Source organism: Physeter macrocephalus, chromosome 11, assembly GCF_002837175.3.
Source record: "Physeter macrocephalus isolate SW-GA chromosome 11, ASM283717v5, whole genome shotgun sequence".
NCBI lineage: Eukaryota > Metazoa > Chordata > Mammalia > Artiodactyla > Physeteridae > Physeter > Physeter macrocephalus.
Window position 1 is genome coordinate 8,785,215 of NC_041224.1, and position 24,414 is coordinate 8,809,628.

Below are 24,414 nucleotides of genomic sequence, written 5' to 3' on the forward strand. Positions count from 1 at the left end.
TCCCGGACCGGGGCACGAACCCGCGTCCCCTGCATCGGCAGGTGGACCCTCAACCACTGCGCCACCGGGGAAGCCCTGTTTTTATTTTTCATACAAGTACTGAGCATAGTGCCTGGCAAACTGAAGGGATCACAAAATGTTTGTTGAATTGAAAGGCTAATAACAGTGGTCATAAATCTGTTACCAGAAAGATGAGAATGCATCAGGGGATAAAGACTCAGATGGTTTTCACTTTTTAGTCTGTGCAGATTTCTAAAGGAATGCAGTGGTGCTTAAATGAAAATTTTATGTAACTTTATCCTTTTTAGTGCTCCCAGTGGCCTACTCTACTGTGGGTAAAAATCCAGAAACACTTCACAGGAATACGTTTAAGTATTTTGGTGTTGAGTAAAAAAGGTTTTAAAAAGGCAGAACATCTTATATTTGACATGTTACTTGTGTATATTCTTAGAAATGGAGATTGTGTAGATTGTCTAATTTATACTGAGTAATGTTAGATTTCCTGTTTTTCAGAGGCATAGGTGTAAGAATGACAGACCCAGTGTATCTGAGCCCCTCATTTGACAGCGTACTGCCTAGCTACTTATTTTTACAAGTAAGTATTTGTAAAAGCAAAATACTTAGTGACATTGCAATATACTTCAGTGAATTATTTGAAATCTAAGGGTTGGTTTTTTCGCTTCTATTAACCTTTTTTTTTTGCAGTGTATTTGTATGTTTTCTGATCTACCTTTGGTTAAGTAGTAAGGAAAAGCTTAGTAAGCACTTTCTCTTTTTCTCAAGCGATTACCTACCTTTTCCCCCTTCCTTTACCCAGCGGTGCGTATTGTAGGGTAATAAGCACAAGAAGTAGGATGAGAAGGCGTGCACGGGGATGCCGCCGCGACTCCCGCTCACCCTTAGGAAAGGAAAGGCGCCGCCACGTGGGGCGGTGGGGTCTGTGTCGTTTCTCTCGGGTACCAGTTCTCAGCGTTGGTTTGAGAGCTTCTTCCTGAATGTGCTTTCCTTCCTCTTTCCTACCCTCAAGTTTAATAAATATGGTTGTACTTTTCTTATTATAAAATAAATGTCTGTAACTGCTGTAAAAAAAAAAAAAGGAAGCTACTTAGTGTAGCTTATTGTAATGATTGCTTTCCATTTCCACTATTAATCCCTAAATAAAGCACGCATTTGCTATACATGTAAATGTTCCATGTGTAACTCGTGAGTGAGATTCAGATGGTTTACTGCTAGCAGATTTTGGTCAGATGGTTATCAGTTGCTGTGATATAACAAGTAATTTGTTTTCCCTTGTCCAGTTTATGATGTACTTTCATGTACATTAGCTCATATGATTTGTTACAGTCTGCTTGTTAGGTGGTATTTTTATTATTTTATTATTATTATTATTATTACCAATGTAACATGAAAATACTGAAGACCAGATCTGGTCAGGTTCTTGAATAAGGTCGCACAATTGGTAGGTAGTAGCATCTGTACCCTAACTTAAGCATAGATGACATTTGCTTTCTACTCTGCTTAGTATGTAACCAAAAGTCATTTTATAAATCCAGAGATTAATTCTGGGGTGAACAAATAGAAAAACAGATTTACGTTTGTCATCTGATTCTACATTAGTGATGATGTAAACCATTAGGATGCATAACCTAATATAAAGTCATACGTGGTTATGTAGAATCTTCTTCAGTAGTCTTTGCCAGCCTTTTTTATTTCTTTCTATTTTTTATTTTATTTAAAAAAAATTTTTTTTTTAGAGACACAGTTCCCAAGACTGCTCTTGCTTCTTTTTTTAAAAAAATTTATTTATTTTATTTATTATTTATCTTTGGCTGTGTCGGGTCTTCCTTGCTGCGCACGGGCTTTCTCTAGTTGCGGTGAGCGGGGGGCTACTGTTCGTTGTGGTGCCCGGGCTTCTCACTGCGGTGGCTTCCCTTGTTGAGGAGCTCGGGCTCTAGAGCACAGGCTCTAGAGCGCACGGGCTTAGTTGCTCCGCGGCATGTGGGATCTTCCCGGACCAGGGCTCGAACCTGCGCCCCCTGCATTGGCAGGCGGATTCTTAACCACTGCGCCACCAGAGCAGTCCTCCCAGCCTTTTAAAAAGTGTGGTGTTGTGCTGGGCTCTTGAACGTATTGTCACGAGCCTGCACTGGCTGTAACTGAAGGACACTGATACCATTTCTAGAATGATGTTCAGCAGCCTCTTAACTTGTGAAGATGAGGTAGTTCGTAGGGTGACTGGCTGTATACCTTGTAAGCCCCAGAGTTAGGCAACTAGTACTTTGTCCATTCTGTGTTATTACTGAAGGTACTTTACAGATAGATAGAATTATATACTTGGGAAAACCCCTGGTGAAATTTGTGGGGGTTTTTTTTTCGATGCCTCTTGCCTTGCCTTTCTCTGGAAACCATTATCCCCAAATCTGTACTGTTACATGTTTGCAACAGCTAACGTGGAAGCTTCACGTTGCGGGTTCCTCGTTGAGGAGAGGAGGTTGTAAAGGCTGGTGATAATTGATTATTTCTCATGTTAGCAGTTGAAGTTACACAAGGATGTACTTTATAAAGTTAATTGGAGTGTTGCACACAATCGTTAAAATTACGAATGTGCAAATATTATTTGGTTTTTCAAAACCACAAAGGAAACTTTTGATTTGCCTGACCGCAATCCACAGAATTACAGAAACGCCTTTGATGTCTTTCACGATTGAAATGATTGACAGTGAAAGGTTTAACACTTAAATATTTACAACAGCTGTTTTCCGTTATATTCTAGTTGCATTCCAGGTTATCTGGAATCAAAAATGGTGCTCAAAAGTTGATCTTTTCATTGCCTGGTTTCTTGGAAATAATTGCTTTAAAAGCCAGATGAGGTTGGATAATCTGAGAGTTTTAAATACATGCTGCTGCCTGGACTCTACCACCTGAATGGGCTTTAGTTGGTCTGGCTGGGGTGGGGCCTGGGTCAGGATGGTGAAAAGCTCTCCCAGGTGGTTCTAGTTTGCAGCTAAGGTTGAGAATGGCTGTAGCGTAGCAAGGGTGCACAGCTAGCCGCACGTTAGAAGCACCTGGGGAGATCTTAAAAACACTGATGCCTGGCCCTATTGCCAGAAATTCTGATTTAACTATCCTAGATGACTGCACATTAAAAACAACAAAAGGCAGAACTCACCAGGTGATTCTGTTGTGCAGCCAGGATTGAGAAATACTGTAGAGAACGGTAGTAGATGAAATGGTTTTAGGGAAACTTTGTCATCATTTAAATATTTAATGAAGCCTTTTCACTGGGACTATTTCATGCTTTCAACTGATTGCATAGCAGAAGGTTCTTAACGTATTACGTTGGATTGGAAATTTCTGTCATCTTTGGCCATTACATTAATGTTATCTTTGTTAGGGGTGAAGCATCAATATCATCTCTAGATGGAGAATCACTGAATCTTCAGTGGCCACATACGTGTTTTAGTGTCTTTATATTAGAGTTCAGTTTTTAATGTGTCGTGCATGTGTGTGGCTGTCCTGTGAGATCGTAGCACAGCCTGGGAAATTGACTATCCTGACACTGGTATGTCTACAGAAAACATACTCTTGGCCGAGGATGCTGTACTGGGTTACCTCCAAGGATTTCTTTACGTCCTCTGATTCTGAAACTTAAAATGATCTCGAGTCACTAATAACAAATTAATTTTTTTTTCCTTATAGAATTTGCCGTCTGCTGTAGTAAGTCATGTTCTGGATCCTCAGCCTGGAGAGAAGATTCTAGATTTGTGTGCGGCCCCCGGAGGCAAAACAACACACATTGCAGCGCTGATGCGTGATCAGGTGAGGCTGTCTTCGCGCAGAGCTGCTCTTGATACCCTGCATGTCTCAGTGATGGAGGTGGAAGTATGTGTGACTTACGGGACATTATACAGACATTCATAATCTGGTCGATTTCAATTCAACCGAAGAGAAGGCCGCTCAGTGATGACATTCATCACGTATTAAGTTCAGTAGACCATCGTCATTTGTGAAGACTATCTCGAGACCTTCTTGAGTCCCACATGTGCCTGATACATTCATGGAATAGAATTTTTCCCTCAAATGATTAAGTCTAAAGGAAACATTTAAGAGATCTTTTCATGTTCTTAATTACAAGACTTGACACTTTTTAAACTATTCAAATAAATTCTACCACTGAAAGTTAATTTGGCAGTCCATTATTAAAGTGTCCAAATCTATATTGTTGATATATATGCAGATATAAAGATGATAATAACTATATTGGTTTGGCCAAATGTTCGTTCGGGTTTCTCCGTAAGATGTTTTTGGCCAGCTGAATACATGCACACGTACTGAACATCTGTATGTGTCTGTGTTCTTCTTGCCTTGGGGTTCATAAAAACCATGATTTGGCTTAATAAAGCCTGCTTCATTGTCACAAAAGAAAAGCCTGTCCTTGGATAACTTTAGCTCAAATATTACTGCTTTTCCCTATGTATGCGTCTTTGCTGATGTGTTTCCTTGCATCGTGCGCTAGCTTTATCTGTGTTCAAAGCTCTGTGGCCTTGTAACCTCTCTGCTTCAGCTGCGATTCCTCAGCTCGAGAAGGATATGGCCAGTTGATGCTGTCTTTCCAGTTTGTTTCAACTTCTGTGAAACCAAATGGTTCCTAAAATATTTGCACTTGCTAGTAGCTTCCCCTATAGTATCTTTCTTGATCTACAGTCAGATTTTAATTGATGGACTGATTTAAAAAATATTGATTTATTCTTACTGTGTGCCAACTGCTGGCGTACAGCAATAAAGCATAGTGACCACAGTTTCCTTCTTCGTGGAGCCCACATGCCAGTAAAAGGACACAGGTGAGAAACAAATGAGGGAGTAAAAGATAGGCATACATAGCTGTGGGAGGGGTATGGGATTGGGAATACTGGGGAAGGGAGAGTGAATTTGCAGTTTGAAGTGGGTGGCGAGGGAGAAGCCCACTGGCAAGGTGGCATTTAGGGGAGACTTACAGGTGGGAGAACGTACCAGCGAGAGCAGGCGTAAGTGCGAACGCTCAGGCTGGACGCCGCCCGACTTGCTGGGGAAAGCGGGGTCGGGGGCGGGGACCCTGGTAGTTGGGCGGCGTAGCCTAAGTGAGGAGCGGGGTGGGGGGGCGGGGCATGGGCGGAGCAGCTTCGCAGGCTCTCCCGGGACTTCACGTCCGCCCCAGCGATGCGACGTCCTTGGAGGTTTGGGGCAGAAGAGCGACATAAGCTTGCGTGCTCCTTAGCTTGGCCGCGGCGTTGCACAGCGGCGGAAGCAGAGAGACGGCCTGGGAGACAGCAGTTCAGGGGCGTCATGGAGGTGGTAAGAAGCTGGTCGGATTCTGGGTGTGTTTCGGAGCTGGGGCTGTTAGGAGTTGTTGGTGGATCGGCCGTGGGTGGGTTGTGAAAATGAGAGGCCAGCGCAGCGTGACTCCTTAGGTGTTTGGCCAGAGGACCGGGAAGGATGGAGCAGCCGGTCGGGAGGACGACGGGAGGGGCACGTTTTGCAGGGAAAAAGCAGCCCTTTAGTTTTGGTTAGATTACAGCGCGGTCCCGTGAGACAGCCAGGAGCTGACGTGGAGCAGGCGATGGGATACTTGAGCCCAGGGTACAGGAGAGAGAGGTCTGGATCGGAAATGGAAGTCTGGAAGTCGCCAACGCACGGATAAGACGTGCGAGGCCGTGAGGCTGATGCGGGGCGGTAGCAGGCAGGGGAGGCCGGAAGGCGAGCCTTGGGGCTGCGGTGCGCCGACACTCGGGGCTCGGGGAACCAGGAGGAGCGGCCACTGATGCGGCAGGACCACCAGAGGCCCGTGGTGCCCTGGGCGCTGCGCCAGGAAGGGGTCGACAGGGGACGGAGCGAGCAGCTGGGTGAGACGTCCCGGCGGGGCCGGTGAGGTGAGGCCCGAGAACCCCCTCCCCGTGGACTCAGCACCTCGTGGGTGATGGGCGGTGAGTGGAAATGCCTGCTTGGATAGAAATGAGAGGAAGCAAAGAGAGTGAATGAGGACGGCTCCTTTGCGGGGGCAGGGCACATTTCTCCCGGAGGGCAGAGAAATGGCGCAGTGCTTGGAGGGTGGACCCAGGGAGTCCTTTTTTTAAGATGAGGGAAATAGCAGTGCCTGCTGATGGAGAAGAGGGATTAGAAGGGGAAATTGGTTACCCCTGAGGGAGTGGGAAAATGGCCGGAACAGGATCTTGGGGTAGGTGAAATGGGACAGGATTTGATGCACAGTGGCTTTAGATGGTGGCATGAGACGGTTTATCCTTGGAAGTAGGAGGTAAGCCGAGGATATGGGCAGAGGTGTTGGTGGACTGGTACACGTGGTGGGAGACTGGGAGTTGGCTTCTGGTTGTTCCAGTTTTCTCTGAAAAGGAAGCAGGGTCTTCAGATGGGGAAGGGGAAGGGGAAGGCAGGGGGTCAGGGGTTTGAGAAGACAGGAAGTGTCGATCTAGGATAAGGAGTGAGAATGGCCTACGGATGCGTCATGAGAATTCAGTTTTGCGCCAAGGGCCCCATGAGTACAGCAGTCATGGACTTAGAGTGAGATGAGTTGGGCTAGTGACGTGCTTTTTGGCTGCGTGGGGGGGATAGACAGGAAGTTGGCGAAGGCCTGGGTTTAATCACAGCTGAGCTTTTGTCCCTTGGATGTGCAAGAAAGAGACGCACGTGAGTTGAGGATGTATATAAGGGAGTGTATGTAACGTGCCGTAGAAGCTCAGCCGGGTGAAGTGCGGAGCAAGGACCCGAGAATAGTGAGGGCCGTGTATCCGTTGTCACTTTTCTGGTTTAGCTCCGATTTATACAGCAGTAAAAATGCTTCTGTGCCTAGGAAACTCAGCGCTTTTCTTCCTAGTACTAATTTATAAAGAAGAAAAAATTACCTACTGAGGTAAGACTTTCTGGCATGGAAACCTCCATGAGGCTGATTTAGCAAAAACCTTTCTGCTCCAGCTAATTTGCCTGATAAAAAAGATACAGTATTTCCCACTATTGCAAGTGCCAGTTGTTGGACTTTATCAGGTGATACATTTTTGATCTATATTTGATGCTTAGGATGGTCAAGGGATTTACAAGCAATCTTGCACAGAAAATAGTTGGAAGTTGTACTGTGTCAGGGATGAAATTGTAACTTTTCCCTTTCATTAGTGCAGATAACTTTAATTGTTCGAAGACTTCTGATGAAAATCGTCATTTCTTACACATTCATATTTGTCACTATTGGAATTTCTGAAACATTCACAATGTCACAAATGGGGATAAAAATATATAAATATAAAATTTTACCTTTTCAGTAAATACACTGAAGGCCTAAACCTGTCATCTCTGCACTATAAATGTGTGTGTGTATATGTGTGTAAAATCCATAACACTGTCTATATGCTCTTCACATATACACAGACATTGCAGTAGCATTAGTACAACCTCAATGAGCAGCCTTCAATCTAAGAAAGATCTCAAATATAAAAAGGTATTTGTCGTTTAAATATCGTGGAATTGATATCCATGGTTCATTAGAGGAGGTACACTTGCTTATTAACTTACACTACTCTTTGTCGAAAAAGAATTTAAGGTGGTAACAGTAAAAAAAACAAAAAAAAAAAAACAAAACTCTTTAGGGAAAAAAATGCATTAAATACCACCAGTGTGTAAAATGAACACAAAACAGAAGGGTTCATTTTATGGAGTTGTGGTATTTAATGCAGATCATTTTTCAGTTTTCCTGAAAGCTCACATGTAAAGATTATATGCTTTGAGGAAGTGATAATTATCCCCCTCACTTACGGTATGATATTTATTGTGTTTGCTTAAAAGTATATTCACTCAGAGGTATTTTCTGCTCTCCAGTAAGAAATCTTTCCAAAGAGAGGCTGGATATTAGAGGTGTGTGCATTCTCTGTTGGTTGTATAATGCTGTGTGAAAACAACCACACAGCCTCGGTGGCACTGCCTCCCCTCCGGAGTCTGGGGTTCACTCGATGGCCCCCAGCCTGACTCTGGCACCTGGTCAGCTGTGGGTTGGCCGGAGTTTCTCACGACCTTGGGTGGGCTCCCTCACTTGGGTTAGGCTCAGGTTGGCTCAGCTGAGGCCACTGGAATGTCTTGCCTCTGGTCCCTGCATCTCTTACCCTCCTGTGGGGCTAGGGCACTAGCACAGCAGAGCGCAGTAGCTGAGGGTCAGCAGGGGCAGAGGACAGAGCAGAGCAAGGCCAGCGTTCCGCGTCTCCCCTTGCATCACTCCTGCTGTCATCCCGTCGGCCAGTGCAAACCCGGTGGCCGAGCCCGACTTGGACCAGCTGGCTGTTGCAAGGTCAACGGCAGAGGGTGGGGATACACGGAGACTTGAGGAGTTGGGGCCATTTAGGCAATCTCCCAGCGGGCCAGCACCCAGGAACCTGAACAGAAATATTGAGACAGAATTGAATCCCAGATTTTGTTAATACTTTCAATTTGTCATTATTGTTGATTAAAAAAAATTTTTTTTTGTAGTTAAGCAGAATTTTGTATAAGTGAGGCTTCCAGTCTTGTACTTTTGTAAGAGCAGCCTTCAGCCAGTGCAGTTTCTCCTTCACTGTAGTTACAGTGGAACCTTATTCTGGTGGTTTTTGCCTATCTTTCCAGTTCAACTCACTTGAAATGGTTTACCTGTCCGTCAGGGTATTAACTGGAACTATGCTGGGCGCTAAACCTGGTGTCACATTCAAGAACATAATCAGCACATCTTCAGTATTGTAGTCTATGCAGTCAATGCGTATGTCACAGCAAGGAGGAACAAAAGCAAAAAAAATACATCGAAACATTGACATCACCATCTCTGCAGAACATTTCATAGTATGTTTTAAAATACCATGTGACTGTCACAACTCATTCACAAAACTGTAGCCTCTTGTCTTTATTGACTTTGACTTAATCGAAGTGTTCCCATGTAAAATTATTTTTGAACTACTACCAGTGCAGAACATTTTGCTGTGATATACAAGCTTCTATTTTTCTGTCTTTAGTTCTCAGAATTCACATGAATTTTATTATATGTATGTATCTCAGAAAGTATTGGGCTGAGGATTGATTTTACAAGTAACATTCATCTGTATCTCAGAGGACCAGAAGGCAAATGTCTCAGAACGTTAGTTCATGCTCTCCCAGAGGTGAGCAAGGCACATCAAATTGGCGATTTTTAAATATTTATCTCAGATGGGTATTTTAAAGTTTCTTTAGAAGATTGCAAACACTGCTTTTGCTTTTGAGTTTTGCGGATTAAAAGTAGATGGGCATTATAAGAAAATTATATGGCAAGATTGTGTTCTTTAAAAGGTAAGACTTAAGTATTGGATGTAAATTTGATACTCATTTGGATGATGACTTCGGCTTTAAAGCTGGGGATAGGAGGAAAGTGGGGAAGACTATAATTGTCCGTTTTTCTCATTATTAATAACTTTCGTGACTGCTTTGGATTTTCACTTTTTTATGTGTTTGTTTTGTTTTTTTAGGGAGAAGTGATAGCACTGGATAAAATATCCAACAAAGTAGAAAAAATAAAGCAGAATGCGTTATTGTTAGGGCTAAATTCCATCAGGGCATTTTGCTTCGATGGAACAAAGGCCCTTAAACTTGATACGGTTAAGGACACAGATGGTGAGTTAAATTTTATCTTTTAAAAGCTTTTATAATTGGCATGTACAAACAAATTGTCAGATTTTGCTACCTATGTTCTAGCCCCTAAATATCCATAGAGCCTTGGCATGGATCTAAGGTATTTTGCCATAATAGATGTCTTTTTGCTTTTCATCTCATCTTTGAATATCAAGTTTTTAGTACAGAATCAAACCTCCAAGACTTGGTCAAACTCTTTGTTCTTAACCTATTTGTTTTATTTTATTTTATTTTTTTATTGAAGTATAGTTGATTTACAGTGTTCTGTTAATTTCTGCTGTACAACAAAGTGATTCAATTATACTTATATATACATTTTAAAAAAATATTCTTTTCCATTATGGTTTACCACAGGATACTGAATATAGTTCTTTGTGTTATACAGTAGGATCTTGTTGTTTATCCATTCTATATATAAAAGCTTACATCTACTAACCCCAGTCTCTCACTCCATCCCTCCCCCAGCCCCTCCCCTTTGGCAACCACAAGTCTGTTCTCTATGTGCGTGAGTCTGTTTTGTAGATAGGTTGATTTGTGTCATATTTTAGATTCCACATTTAAGTGATATTATATGGTATTTGCTTTCTGACTTACTTCACTTAGTATGATAATCTCTAGTTGCATCCATGTGGTTGCAAATGGCATTGTTTCATTCTTTTTCCATGGCTGAATAGTAGTCCATTGTATATATGTACCACATCTTCTTTATCCATTCCTCTGTCAGTGGACATTTAGGTTGTTTCCGTGTGTTGGCTGTTGTGAATAGTGCTGCTAGGAACATAGGGGAGCGTGTATCTCTTTGGATTAGAGTTTTCTCTGGATATATGCCCAGGGGTGGGATCGCTGGATCATATGGTGGCTCTATTTTTAGGTTTCTGAGGAATCTCCATACTGTTCTCCACAGTGGCTGTACCAATTTACATTTCCACCAACTGTGTAGGAGGGTTCCCTTTTCTGCATATCCTCTCCAGCATTTGTTATTTGTAGAGGTTTTAATGATGGCCATTCTGACCGGTGTGAGGTGGTACCTCATTGTAGTTTTGGTTTGCATTTCTCTAATAGTTTAGCAGTGTTGAGCATCTTTTCCTGTGCCTACTGTCCATTTGTATTTCCTCTTTGGAGAAATGTCTATTTAGGTCTTCTGCCCATTTTTCGATTGGGTTGTTTGTTTTCTTTTTGTTGTTGAGTTGTTCGAGCTGTTTGTATATTTTGGAAATTAAACCCTTGTTGGTTGCATCATTTGCAGATATTTTCTCCCATTCCGTAGGTTGTCTTTTCATTTTGTTGATTGTTTCCTTTGCTGTGCAAAAGCTTGTAAGTTTGATTAGGTCCCATTTGTTTATTTTTGTTTTTATTTCTATCACCTTGGGAGACTGACCAAAGAAGACATTGGTACAATTTATGTCAGAGAATGTTTTGTCTATGATCTTTTCTAGGAGTTTTATGGTGTCATGTCTTATATTGAAGTCTTTAAGCCATTTTGAGTTTATTTTTGCGTATGATGTGAGGGAGTGTTCTAAATTCATTGATTTACATGTGGCTGTCTAACTTCCCCAGCACCATTTGCTGAAGAGACTGTCTTTTTCCCATTGTACGTTCTTGCCTCATGTGTCGAAGCTGTGTGATTGACCGTAGTTGTGTGGGTTTATTTCTGGGCTCTCTGTTCTGTTCCATTGATCCATATGTCTGTTTTTTGTGCCAATACCATGCTGTTTTGATTACTGTAGCTTTGTAGTATTGTCTGAAGTCTGGGAGGGTTATGCCATCTGCTTTGTTCTTTTTCTTCAGGATTGCTTTGGCAATTCTGCGTCTTTGATGGTTCTGTATGAATTTTAGGATTATTTGTTCTAGTTCTGTGAAAAATGTCATGAGTAATTTGATAGGGATCGCATTAAATCTGTAGATTGCTTTGGGTAGTATGGCCATTTCTGTCAGTGGACATTTAGGTTGTTTCCGTGTGTTGGCTGTTGTGAATAGTGCTGCTAGGAACATAGGGGAGCGTGTATCTCTTTGGATTAGAGTTTTCTCTGGATATATGCCCAGGGGTGGGATCGCTGGATCATATGGTGGCTCTATTTTTAGGTTTCTGAGGAATCTCCATACTGTTCTCCACAGTGGCTGTACCAATTTACATTTCCACCAACTGTGTAGGAGGGTTCCCTTTTCTGCATATCCTCTCCAGCATTTGTTATTTGTAGAGGTTTTAATGATGGCCATTCTGACCGGTGTGAGGTGGTACCTCATTGTAGTTTTGGTTTGCATTTCTCTAATAGTTTAGCAGTGTTGAGCATCTTTTCCTGTGCCTACTGTCCATTTGTATTTCCTCTTTGGAGAAATGTCTATTTAGGTCTTCTGCCCATTTTTCGATTGGGTTGTTTGTTTTCTTTTTGTTGTTGAGTTGTTCGAGCTGTTTGTATATTTTGGAAATTAAACCCTTGTTGGTTGCATCATTTGCAGATATTTTCTCCCATTCCGTAGGTTGTCTTTTCATTTTGTTGATTGTTTCCTTTGCTGTGCAAAAGCTTGTAAGTTTGATTAGGTCCCATTTGTTTATTTTTGTTTTTATTTCTATCACCTTGGGAGACTGACCAAAGAAGACATTGGTACAATTTATGTCAGAGAATGTTTTGTCTATGATCTTTTCTAGGAGTTTTATGGTGTCATGTCTTATATTGAAGTCTTTAAGCCATTTTGAGTTTATTTTTGCGTATGATGTGAGGGAGTGTTCTAAATTCATTGATTTACATGTGGCTGTCTAACTTCCCCAGCACCATTTGCTGAAGAGACTGTCTTTTTCCCATTGTACGTTCTTGCCTCATGTGTCGAAGCTGTGTGATTGACCGTAGTTGTGTGGGTTTATTTCTGGGCTCTCTGTTCTGTTCCATTGATCCATATGTCTGTTTTTTGTGCCAATACCATGCTGTTTTGATTACTGTAGCTTTGTAGTATTGTCTGAAGTCTGGGAGGGTTATGCCATCTGCTTTGTTCTTTTTCTTCAGGATTGCTTTGGCAATTCTGCGTCTTTGATGGTTCTGTATGAATTTTAGGATTATTTGTTCTAGTTCTGTGAAAAATGTCATGAGTAATTTGATAGGGATCGCATTAAATCTGTAGATTGCTTTGGGTAGTATGGCCATTTTAACAATATTAAATCTTCTTATCCAAGAGCATGGGATATCTTTCCATTTCTTTGAATCATCTTCAGTTTCCTTTTTTAATGTTTTATAGTTCTCAGTGTATAAGTCTTTCACCTCCTTGGTCAGGTTTATTTAGTATTTTTTTGGGGGGGGGGTGTGATTTTGAAAGGTATTGTTTTTTTTTTGTTTTTTTGTTTTTTTGTTTTTTTTTTTACATTCCCTTTCTGCTATTTCGTTGTTAGTGTAAAGAAATACAACTGATTTCTGTATGTTAATCTTTTATCCTGCTAACTTGCTGAATTTGATTATCAGTTCTAGTAGTTTTTGTGTGGAGTTTTTAGGGTTTTCTGTATATAGAATCACGTCATTTGCATATAATGACAGTTTTATCTCTTCCGTTCCAATTTGGATACCTTTTATTTCTTTTTCTTGTCTGATTGCTGTGGCTGAGACTTCCAATACTATGTTGAACAGAAGTGGTGAGAGTGGGCATCCTTGTCTTGTTCCAGATTTTAGTGGGAAGGCTGTCAGCTTTTCACTGTTGAGTATTATATTAGCTGTGGGTTTGTCATAAATAGCTTTTATCATGTTGAGATATGTTCCCTCTGTACCTATTTTGGTAAGAGTTTTTATCATGAATGCATGTTGCATTTTGTTAGATGCTTTTTCTGCATGTATTGAGATGATCATGTGGTTTTTGTTTTTTCTCTTGTTGATGTGGTGTATCACATTGATTTGCATATGTGGGACCATCCTTGTGAAGTTGGGATGAATCCCACTTGGTCGTGGTGTATAATCTTTTTTATGTGTTGTTGGATTCAGTTTGCTAATATTTTGTTGAGAACTTTTGCATCTATATTCATCAAAGATATTGGCCTGTAATTTTCTTTTTTAGTGGTTTTCATATCAGGGTGATGGTGGCTTCATAGAATGTCTTTGGGAGCATTCCCTCCTCTGCAATTTTTTGGAAGAGTTGGAGAAGGATCGGTAAGAGTTCTTCTTTGTATGTTTGGTAGACTTCACCTATGAAGCCATCTGGTCCTGGACTTCTGTTTGTAGGCAGTTTTAAAATTACAGATTCTATTGATATTTCACTTCTAGTGATCAGTCTGTTCAAATTATCTATTTCTTGATTCACTTTTGGTGGACTGTATGTTTCTAGAAAGTTGTCCATTTCTTCTAGGTTGTTGAATTTGTTGGCATATAATTGTTCATAGTATTCCCTTATGTTTTTTGTATTTCTATAGTGTCGGTTGTTATGTCTCCTTTTTCATTTCTTATTTAGTTTATTTGCGTTCTCTCTCTTTTCTTCTTGGTGAGCCTGGCCAGAGGTTTGTCAGTCTTGTTTATTACCCTTTCAAAGAACCGGCTCTTGGTTTTATTGTTTTTTTTCTATTGTTTTTAATCTCTATTTTATTTATTTCCCCTCTGATCTTTATTATTTCCTTCCTAATGCTGACTTTAGGTTTTGTTTGTTCTTCTTTTTCTAATTCTATTAAGTGTTAACCTATTTGTTTTAGTTTCATATCACAGCCCAGAAAGCTGAGATTTGAGACAAGCCTTTCAGTTTTATGATTCTTCATTTTTCATTTTTTCATTTTTCTTGAGGAATTGGGGATATAGATATAGTCACATATCTTGTTTTGGAATTAAATAATACATTAGTTAAATTGCTCTATTTCTCTCTGTCTCTATTTCAATTTGGTTTCATAAAGTATTCGAGAAACTTGCATATTTTAATGAAGTAATTGGCCTTAGTTTTTCTAGAATGTTCATTGATTAAAGATGCTATTTGATTCATGACTTTTTAAAAAGTTAATTTATTTATTTATTTTCTTTTACATTGGAGTATAATTTGATTTACAGTGTTGTGTTAGTTTCAGGTGTACAGCAAAGTGATTTAGTTATACATACACATGTATTTATTCTTTTCCAGGATTCATGATGACTTTTATTTTTTTTTTTATTTTTTAATTTTTATTAGTATTACTTTTTTTGTGGCACGCGGACCTCTCACTGTTGTGGCCTCTCCCGTTGTGGAGCGCAGGCTCCGGATGCACAGGCTCAGCGGCCATGGCTCACGGGCCCAGCCGCTCCGCAGCATGTGGGATCTTCCCGGACCTGGGCACGAACCCGTGTCCCCTGCATCGGCAGGCGGACTCTCAACCACTGCGCCACCAGGGAAGCCCCATGATGACTTTTAAAACGCCTACTACATCAGTAGTAATGTGAAAATCCACGTACCTTTAAGAAATTATTTTGTAACTTCTGCCTAATATGTAGTAAGTCACACGTGATTAAAAAGCCAAAACAAATGAAGCACATTGAATACTTGCCAGAAAAACAGGGAATATCCTGAAGAAGAGTGGGAGCAGGTCGGATTGAATTGCCTAATTACATGACAACAATGTGTCATGGTCAGTGGCTCGTCAGCCCTAAAGTGTTAGCCAGGGGTTTGCAGGAGTTATATCAGTGTGTAGGCTAGGGGACTGTACCAGAGAGACTGAAAATACAGTGACTTAGAAAAGATAGAAGTGTTTTTTGGTTTTCTTGTTTATTTTTGACTCACTGAAAAGTTAAAGAGGTGGACCTCCAATGCTGGGAGCTTCATCTCTGGGTCCAAGACAGCTGTTCCAGTTTTTTTCCCAGGGGGTAGGGAAAGGGATTTGGGAGATGCACAAGACCTGGAAGTAGGGTGCATATCCCGCTGGCCACAGCTTAGTCATTTGATCAACTTAGCTGCAAGGGGGGCTGGAAAACATAGTCTTCAGCTGTGTTGCCATGTGCCCAGTTCACACCATTTCTATAGAAAAAGAGGATAATTGTCGTTGAAGAACAAATAGCAGTCTGCCAGAAGCTTTGTACTATTAAAAGTGGAGATGGTGACTGTTTCCATTTTTTTCTTTTATCCATCAGTAAAATTTTCTTCCCCCTTTAAAGCAAGTGAAAGAGCTTGAAAGCCTCTGAGTGGATAAGTGAGGGTGCATAGTATAAGGTGCAAGGAGTGACCCAGTAACTGTATGCTAGCATCAAGCTGTGTGGTAGTTTTCCTACACAGTTTGTTCTGGTTATGTTCTGCTGTTATCCCACATCATGCCACCACTTAGTGATGAAAACCACAGTAATCATTTCACTATTATTCCTCACAATTCTGGGGGCTGACCAGACCCTCAGATAGATGGTTCTTACTTGCAGTATCTTGTGCAGTTGCGGTCATGTGGTAGTTGAGGGAGATGTCATCTTGAAGGTGCTCTCTTTCACATACATGTCGGGAGGATGATGGCGGCTCTCTGCTAGGACCTCTCCATGTGTCCTGGATACTGTCAGCGTGTTGGTTGGGTGGGTTTCGAGGGCGAATGTTGGAATAGCCCCAGGCAGCAGCCATGTCCCCATTTATGACCTGTTCCAGCAGTCACTCAGCATCAGTTCTGCTGTTGCCCAGAATAAAGGAGAAGGAATATTACATCCCACCTCTGTGTCACTGTGATGAGTGTCAGTGTCAAACTGTAAGCATGTATGGAATGGACGATATTGTGGCAGCCATCTTTGGGAAGTATAATTGCTTTCATATCTGTAAACTTTTTATTAAAAAAAAAAATTTATTTGGCTGCGTTGGGTCTTGAGTTGCGGCACACGGGATCTTTAGTTGCGGTGTGTGGGATCTTTGGTTGCGGCATGCGGGATACTAGTTGCGACATGAGGGATCTAGTTCCCTGACCAGGGTTCGAACTCAGGCCGCCTGCCTTGGGAGCGTGGAGTCTTAACTGCTGGACCACCAGGGAAGTCCCGGATTATTTTTACTTTTAGTCATACATTTTTATATGCATGATGGATTGTTAGCTGAACACAGGAAGGATAAGGAATACTGACTTGAAAATGCAAGAGTGTGAAAGTAGTAACGACTCTGCAAATTTACATCAAGGTGATTTTCACCAGTTCTATAGATTGCAGTAAATATGATTAAAATTCTTATATAGCATTCTAAGGTGATTTCAATACTACAGAAAATCTAAAAAGAGAGAATAGAATGAGCTATATGTTCAGTTGGGCTTTTATTTATTAGGAATAGAGGTTAGCCACACCTGTAATGTTTTAGTTACTTACAAGGGGCAGCCTGAATCCAGTCTTGTCCCTCAGAAGGAAACAAGTTGTTTTCTAGTACCTAATGTAAGTATTCCAAACATCAGTCCTTGGCCATTTTTGTTTATTTTTGATGCTGAGACAAACGTTTGTCATATTTAAGGTTTTTGAAAAATTACTCTTTTTCTTTCGTAATTTTAAATTATGTCAACCTGTATCATTTGTTAAATGGGAGAAAAAATATTTTTTTCTTCATATTCAAGGATGAGTAATGTTCTAGTGTATGGATAATACCATATTTTATTTATTCATTCATCAGTTGATGGACATTTGGGTTTTTTCCCTTTTTTGTCTGTTATGAATAATGTTGCTATGATCATTTGTGTATAAGTTTTTGTGTGTTTTATTTCTTGAGTATATACCTAGAATTGGGATTGCTGGATCATATGGTAACCCTCTGTTTAACCTTTAACAGAATTGTCAGACTGTTTTACAAAGCAGTTTGCAGCCTTTTTCAATCCACTAGCAATGTACTGAGGGTTCATATTTCTCCATATCCTCACCAGCACTTACTATCTGTCTTTTTGATCATTGCTGTCTTGGTAAGTGTGAAGCGGGATCTCATTGTGGTTTTCATTTTTATTTACTAGAAGCAGATTTCCCAGATGGCTAATAATGTTAATCATCTTTTCATGTGTTTATTGACCATTTTACATCTACTTGTCCATTCAGATCCTTTGCCCATATTTTAATTGGGTTGTGTTTTTATTATCAGGTTGTAAGAGTTCTTTATATATTCTAGCTATAAGTCCCTTATTAGATATATAATTTACAAATATTTTATACCATTTTGTCAGTTGTCCATTTACTTTCTTGATGATGTCATTTTGAAGCACAAAGGTTTTCAAGGATGTCCATTTTATCTTTTATTGCCTGTACTTTTGGTGTCAGATTCTAAGAGTTTTGTAGTATGACCTCTTACATATAGATGTAGAATTCGTATTGAATTAATTTTTGTATATGGTGTGAGGAAAGAATCCAACTTTATTCTTTTTCATGAAGGTATCCAGTTGCCCCAGCATGGTTTGTTGAAAAGATTATTTTGCTCCATTGAATTGTCTTGGTACACTTTTCGAAAATCAGTTGACCGGCAATGTAAGGGTTCATTTCTGGACCCTCAGTTCTCTTGCATTGATTGATATTTCTGTCCTTAAGCTGATAACACTGCCTTAATTACAATAGCTTTATAGTAAATTTTCATCTGCAAATAGAGATAGGTCAGTTTCTTCTTTGCTAACCTGGATGCCTTTTGTTTCATTTTGTTGCCTAATTGCCCTTGCTAGAACCTTAGTACAGTGTTGAATAGAAGTGGTAACAGAGAACATCCATGTCTGATGTTCCTGATTAGTTTTTTTTCAAGTGGCTTAGAACTGTAGGTTTGTCATAGATAGCCTTTATCAGGTTGAGAAATTACATGGCTATTTCTAGTTTGTTGGATATTTTAGATCATGAAATGGTGTTAGATTTTGCCAAGTGCTTCTGTCTTATTCAGATGATTATGTGGTTTTTGACCTTTATTCAGTTAATTTTCAGATTTGGAATCCACCTTGCATTCCTGAGATAAATCCCACTTGGTCATAGTGTGTAATCTTTTTCATCTATTGGTGGATTACGTTTGCTTGTATTTTACTGAGGATATTTGTTCCATATTTGTAAGAGATACTGGTCTGTGGTTTTCATTCTTGTGGTATCTTTGTCGGGTTTTGGTTTCAGAGTAAGACTGGTCTCATAGACTGAGTTGGAAATTATTCTTTTCTCTTATGTTTCTGAAAGAATTTGTGAAGACCTGGTGTTATTTAAAAGTTTGGTGGATTCATCAGTGAAGTCAGCTGGACCTGGGTTTTTCTTTGTGGGATTTAAAAAAGTTACTGATTCAGTCTCTTTACTTACTATAGGTTTATTCAGATTTTCTCTTTCTTCTTGTATCAATTTTGATAGTTTGTATCTTTATAGTATTTTGTCCATTTCATTTATCTATACAGTTTATAGTATTCCTTTATAATCCCTTTTCTTTCTGTAAGATCAGTAGCAATATCCCCCGTTAATTACTGATTTTAGTATTTTGAGTCTTCTCTCTTGGTCAGTCTAATTAAAGGTTTGTCAATGTTGTTGATTTTTTTTCAAAGAACCAATTTTCAGTTTTGTTGATTCTTGTTTTTCTTTACTCTGTTTCATTAATTTCTGCTCTAATTTTTTTGTTTTATTTAAAATTTTTAGTTTTATATTGGACCATAGTTGATTTACAATGTTGTGTTAGTTTCAGGTGTACAGCAGAGTGATTCAGTTACACATATACATATATCTATTCTTTTCAAATTCTCTTCCCATTTAGGTTATTACAGAATATTGAGCAGACTTCCCAGTGCTATACCGTAGGACCTTGTTGATTTTCTATTTTAAATATAGTAGTGTGTATATGTCAATCCCAAACTCCCAATCTATCCATCCCCCCACCTTTCCCCTTTGGTAACTGTAAGTTTGTTTTCAAAGTCTGTGAGTCTCTTTCTGTCTTGTAAACAAGTTCATTTGTATCATTTTTAAAAAAATTCCACGTATAAGTGATATCATATATTTGTCTTTCTCTGTCTGACGTACCTCAGTTAGTATGATAATATCCAGGTCCATCCATGTTGCTGCAAATGGCATTATTTCATTCTTATTAGTGGCTGAGTAATAGTCCATTGTATATATGTACCACATCTTCTTCTTTTTTTTTTAATTTAAAGAAAAAATTTATTGAAGATCTGAAAAACAATTTCTGAAAGATTGACTTTTCCAGAAAACTGTAGCTACACAGTGCATTGTGTCTATCATGTTAAAACCTGCATTAGACACAAATACAAAAGCCATGAAACAAGCCACCATTCTTCAGCAATCTGAGCAAAGATAAAATGCCTAAGGAACAACATGGATGACTTGGAAAGGATGGGCTCTTTAAGCACCATAAAAAAAAGAGGGGGGAGCACAAATGGATGAGTGTTTTCAGTTATATACGCTGAATTGAACCTTTGGCACTAGGAATCGGCATTTTGTCGTATAGCGTTGACACGTTATAAACGTGTGTGGTGGCAACGGAATAGAACCACCAGCATTCAAACGCAGCTTTGTCAACTAAGCAATAAAACACAGTATGTCTTTCTGTTGTCCATCGTTGAATACACTGGTAGCAACTTTGAAGTGAAAGAAGAGAAAAAAGGAGCTGTAATTCCTTTCATTTTCTCTGTTTAAATACCAAACAGAAAACAAACATCAATTCTATTATACACTGACATTTCCAAAGTACCTCATTTGTACAAGTGAAGGACTAAGAAACAAAAATGCGTTTACAGACCTCGTAAGTAAGACAACGTAAGTGAGTACAAGCACCTCACACAGCTTTCTGATGATACTCAGGGGGAGCCACTTCGTTAATCACTGGCACTAAACAGAGTTGCAGAGTTCTTTGCCAGGTGTTTTAGGAAATCATGAAGATAATTCAGTAATAAAGCAAGGCTCATCTCATCCAGAGGTGCGTGGGCCAACATTGATCCAGTTTGTACAGATAATCTCAGTAGATGTGGCGCTCCGTGCACGTGGGACATGGGCGTCAGCAGGGTGATCTGCGAGGATTTCAGCATATACTGTGGTCTCTCGTGTTTGCAGAGCAGCTGAGTGCCCAACATTATACTGAAGTATTCCTGTATCCCTGCCACAACTTCATTAACAGCATACTCCTTATTATCTGTGTTTCCTTGAGATTTCTTGTAATTTGCATAATCCGCTAGAATGGAATCCACATTCTTCTTGGCAGGAAGATAAAGAGCTGTTTTTGCCGGGGAATTAAGTCCCAGTCGTCAGCAAGCCTCGGTTTTAGTTCTTCAGGAATCTTTGCTGTAACTTCCGCTCTCGGTTCGTGACTGTTTCCTCGTTGTCAACAGTAGGATCTCCTTGGGCCCTTTTCTTGTAGGAGGCTGGGGTGTCTCACTGGTACCGCCACTCTCTCCATTTCCAGGTGTTTTCTGTTTGTTCTCTTTTGTTTTCACTTCAGCAGTTTTCTGTTGCAGACCAGAGAAGTCTTCTTTCCGGGGGCTGCCCCTCTCATCTTCCCCTCCGCATACTGCTCCCGACTGGCTTTTTGAAGTTCTCGTTGTTTGGTGTAGATTGGTGTCCACGTATTTGAGTACTCTGCTTTCTGGAACCCATTCATCTCAATTTTTATTCCAGCCACTGTAATGTATAAAATGTTACACTTGCTTATCCTTTATGGCAACCTTTACACGCTTTGCTTCATAAAGAAGAGGCCCATGGAAGCACAGCACTCTCTCACCCTCCTGGAATTGAGGCTTTGGGTCCTGCTTCAGTGCCATTTATAAGTGATCGCTGCTGCCTCCTCCTTCTCCCGCCATCCCCGACTGCTGCTCCCTACTCTCGACCCCACCCAACTCTGTGTCAGACGCGCCATCAGGCACTGCCCACTCTACATCCTGGGCCCTACCACATCTTCTTTATCCATTCTTCTCTCGATGAACATTTAGGTTGCTTCCATGTCTTGGCGATTGTAAACAGTGCTGCAGTGAACATTGGGGGGCACGTATCCTTTTGAACCATGTTTTTGTCTGGATATATGCCCAGTAGTGGGATTGCTGGATCATATGGTAGTTGTCTTTTCAGTTTTTTAAGGAACCTCGATACTGTTCTCCATAGTGGTTGTACCAACTTACTTCCCACCAACAGTGTAGGAGGGTTCCCTTTGCTCCACACCCTCTCCGGCATTTGTTTGTAGACTTAAAAAAAAACCAAATTATTTATTTATTTATTTGGTTGTGCCGGGTCTTAGTTGTGGCCGGTGGGCTCCTTAGTTGTGGCATGCGAACTCTTAGCTGTGGCATGCATGTGGGATCTAGTTCCCTGACCTGGGATCCAACCTGGGCCCCCTGCATTGGGAGCATGGAGTCTTAACCACTGCGCCACCAGAGAAGTCCCTGTTTGTAGACTTTGATCACGGCCATTCTCACTGGTGTGAGGTGATAACTCATTGTAGTTTTGATTTGCATTTCTCTGATAATTACTGATGTTGAGCATCTTTTCATGTGCTTTTTGGCCATCTGTATGTCTTTGGAGAAATGTCTATTTAGATCTTCTGCCCATTTTTTGATTGGGTTGTTTGTTTTTTTGCCATAGAGCTGCATGAGCTGTTTTTATATTTTGGAGATTAATCCCTGTCGGTCACATCATTTACAAATATTTTCTCCCATTCTGTGGGTTATCTTTTCGTTTTGTTGATGGTTTCCTTTGCTGTGCAGAAGCTTTTGAATTTAATTAGGTCCCATTTGTTTGTTTTTATTTCTATTACTCTAGGAGACGGATCAAAAAAGATACTGCTTCAATTTATGTCAAAGAGTATTCCTACTATGTTTGCCTCCAAGAGTTTTATAGTATCCAGTCTTACATTTAGGTCTTTAACTCATTTTGAGTTTATTTTTGTGCATGGTGTTAGAAAATGTTCTAATTTCATTTTTTACATGTAGCTGTCCAGTTTTCCCAGCAACATTTATTGAAGACACTGTCTTTTCTCCATTGTGTAGTCTTGCCTCCTTTGTCGTAGATTAATTGATCATAGGTGCGTGGGTTTATTTCTGGACTTTCTGTCTTGTTCCGTTTGTCTGTATTTCTGTTTTTGTGCCAGTTCCATACTGTTTTGATTACTGTAGCCTTGTAGTATAGTGTGAAGTCGGGGAGCCTGATTCTGCCAGCTTTTATTTCTTTCTCAAGATTGCTTTGGCTATTCAGATTTTTTTTGTGTCTCCATAGAAATTTAAAAGTTTTTTGTTTTAGTTCTGTGAAAAATGCCATTGGTAATTGGATAGGGATTGCATTGAATCTGTATATTGCCTTGGGTTGTGTAGTCATTCTGACAATATTGATTCTTCCAGCCCAGGAATATGGTATATCTTTCCTCTGTTTGTGTCATCTTCGATTTCTTTCATCAGTTTTTCATAGTTTTCAGAGTACAGGTCTTTGTCTCCTTAGGTAGGTCTATCCGTAGGTATTTTATTCTTTTTGATGCGATGGTAAATGGGATTGTTTCTTTAATTTCTGTTTCTGGACTTTCATTGTTAGTGTACAGAAATGCAGCAGATTCTATGTTTTAATTTTGTATTCTGCAGCTTTACCGAATTCATTAATGAGCTCTAGTAGTTTTCTGGTAGTATCTTTAGGATTTTCTATGTATAGTATCATGTCATCTGCAAACAGTGACAGGTTTACTTCTTCTTTTCCAATTTGGATGCCTTTTATTTCTTTGTCTTCTCTGATTGCTGTGGCTAGGACTTCCAAAACTATGTTCAATAAAAGTGGTGAGAGTGGACATCCTTGTCTTGTTCCTGATCTTAGAGGAAATGCTTTCAGCTTTTCACCATTGAGAATGATGTTTGCTGTGGATTTGTCATATATGGCTTTTATTATGTTGAAGTGAGTTCTCTCTGTGCCCACTTTCTAGAGAGTTTTCATCATAAATGGGTGTTGAATTTTGTCAAAAGCTTTTTCTGCATCTATTGAGATGATCATATGGTTTTTACTTTTCCACTTTGTTAATGTGGTGTATCACACTGATTGATTTACAGATGTTGAAGAATCCTTGCATCCCCGGGATAAATCCCATTTGGTCATGGTGTGTGATCCTTTTAATGTATTGTTGGATTTGGTTTGCTAGTATATTTGTTGAGGATTTTTGCATCTATGTTCATCAGTGATATTGGCCTGTAATTTTTTTTTTCTTTTTTTGGTGGTATCTTTGTCTGGTTTTAGTATCAGGGCGATGGTAGCCTCATAGAATGAACTTGGGAGTGTTCCTTCCTCTGCAGTGTTTTGCAGTAGTTCCAGAAGGATAGGTGTTAACTCTTCTGTAAATGTTTGATAGAATTTGCCTGTGAATCCATCTGGTCCTCTACTTTTTTAAAAAAAATAAATAAATAGATTTATTTATTTATCTATTTATTTATTTTTGGCTGCATTGGGTCTGTGTTGCTGTGTGCGGGCTTTCTCTAGTTGTGGCGAGCGGGCTTCAGTAGTTGCAGCACGCGGCCTCAGTAGTTGTGGCTCGCAGGCTCTAGAGCGCACGCTTAGGAGTTGTGGTGCGTGGGCTTAGTTGTTCCGCAGCATGTGGGATCTTCCTGCACCAGGGCTTGAACCCACGTCCCCTGCATTGGCAGGCAGATTGTCAACCATTGCGCCACCAGGGAAGCCCCTCGGCTTTTGTTTGTTGGGAGGTTTCAATCACAGTTTCCATTTCAGTACTTGTGATTGGTCTGTTCATATCTTCTAATTCTTCCTGGTTCAGTCTTGGGAGATTGTGTTTTTCTAAGAGTTTGTCCATTTCTTATAGTTTGTCCATTTTATTGGCATATAGTTGATTGTAGTAGTCTCTTATGATCCTTTATATTTCTGTGGTGTCCATTGCACCTTCTCCTTTTTCATTTCTAAGTTTATTGATCTGAGC

At 40.1% G+C, this 24,414-nt stretch overlaps 1 protein-coding gene and 1 pseudogene across 3 annotated transcripts in view; one reads left to right on the forward strand and one right to left on the reverse strand.

Moving 5' to 3' along the window:
• NSUN6 (NOP2/Sun RNA methyltransferase 6) overlaps positions 1-24,414 on the forward strand; it is a 75,504-nt gene that overhangs the window by 33,720 nt on the left and 17,370 nt on the right. For all 3 annotated transcript variants that reach the window (XM_007101509.4, XM_007101510.4, XM_024116411.3), the window contains 3 exons: positions 514-595; positions 3,700-3,819; positions 9,498-9,642. In XM_007101509.4, the coding sequence (XP_007101571.1) occupies positions 514-595; positions 3,700-3,819; positions 9,498-9,642 (347 nt within the window). The remainder of the gene's footprint in view (positions 1-513; positions 596-3,699; positions 3,820-9,497; positions 9,643-24,414) is intronic.
• Positions 20,305-21,145, reverse strand: LOC102977402 (mortality factor 4-like protein 1; annotated as a pseudogene).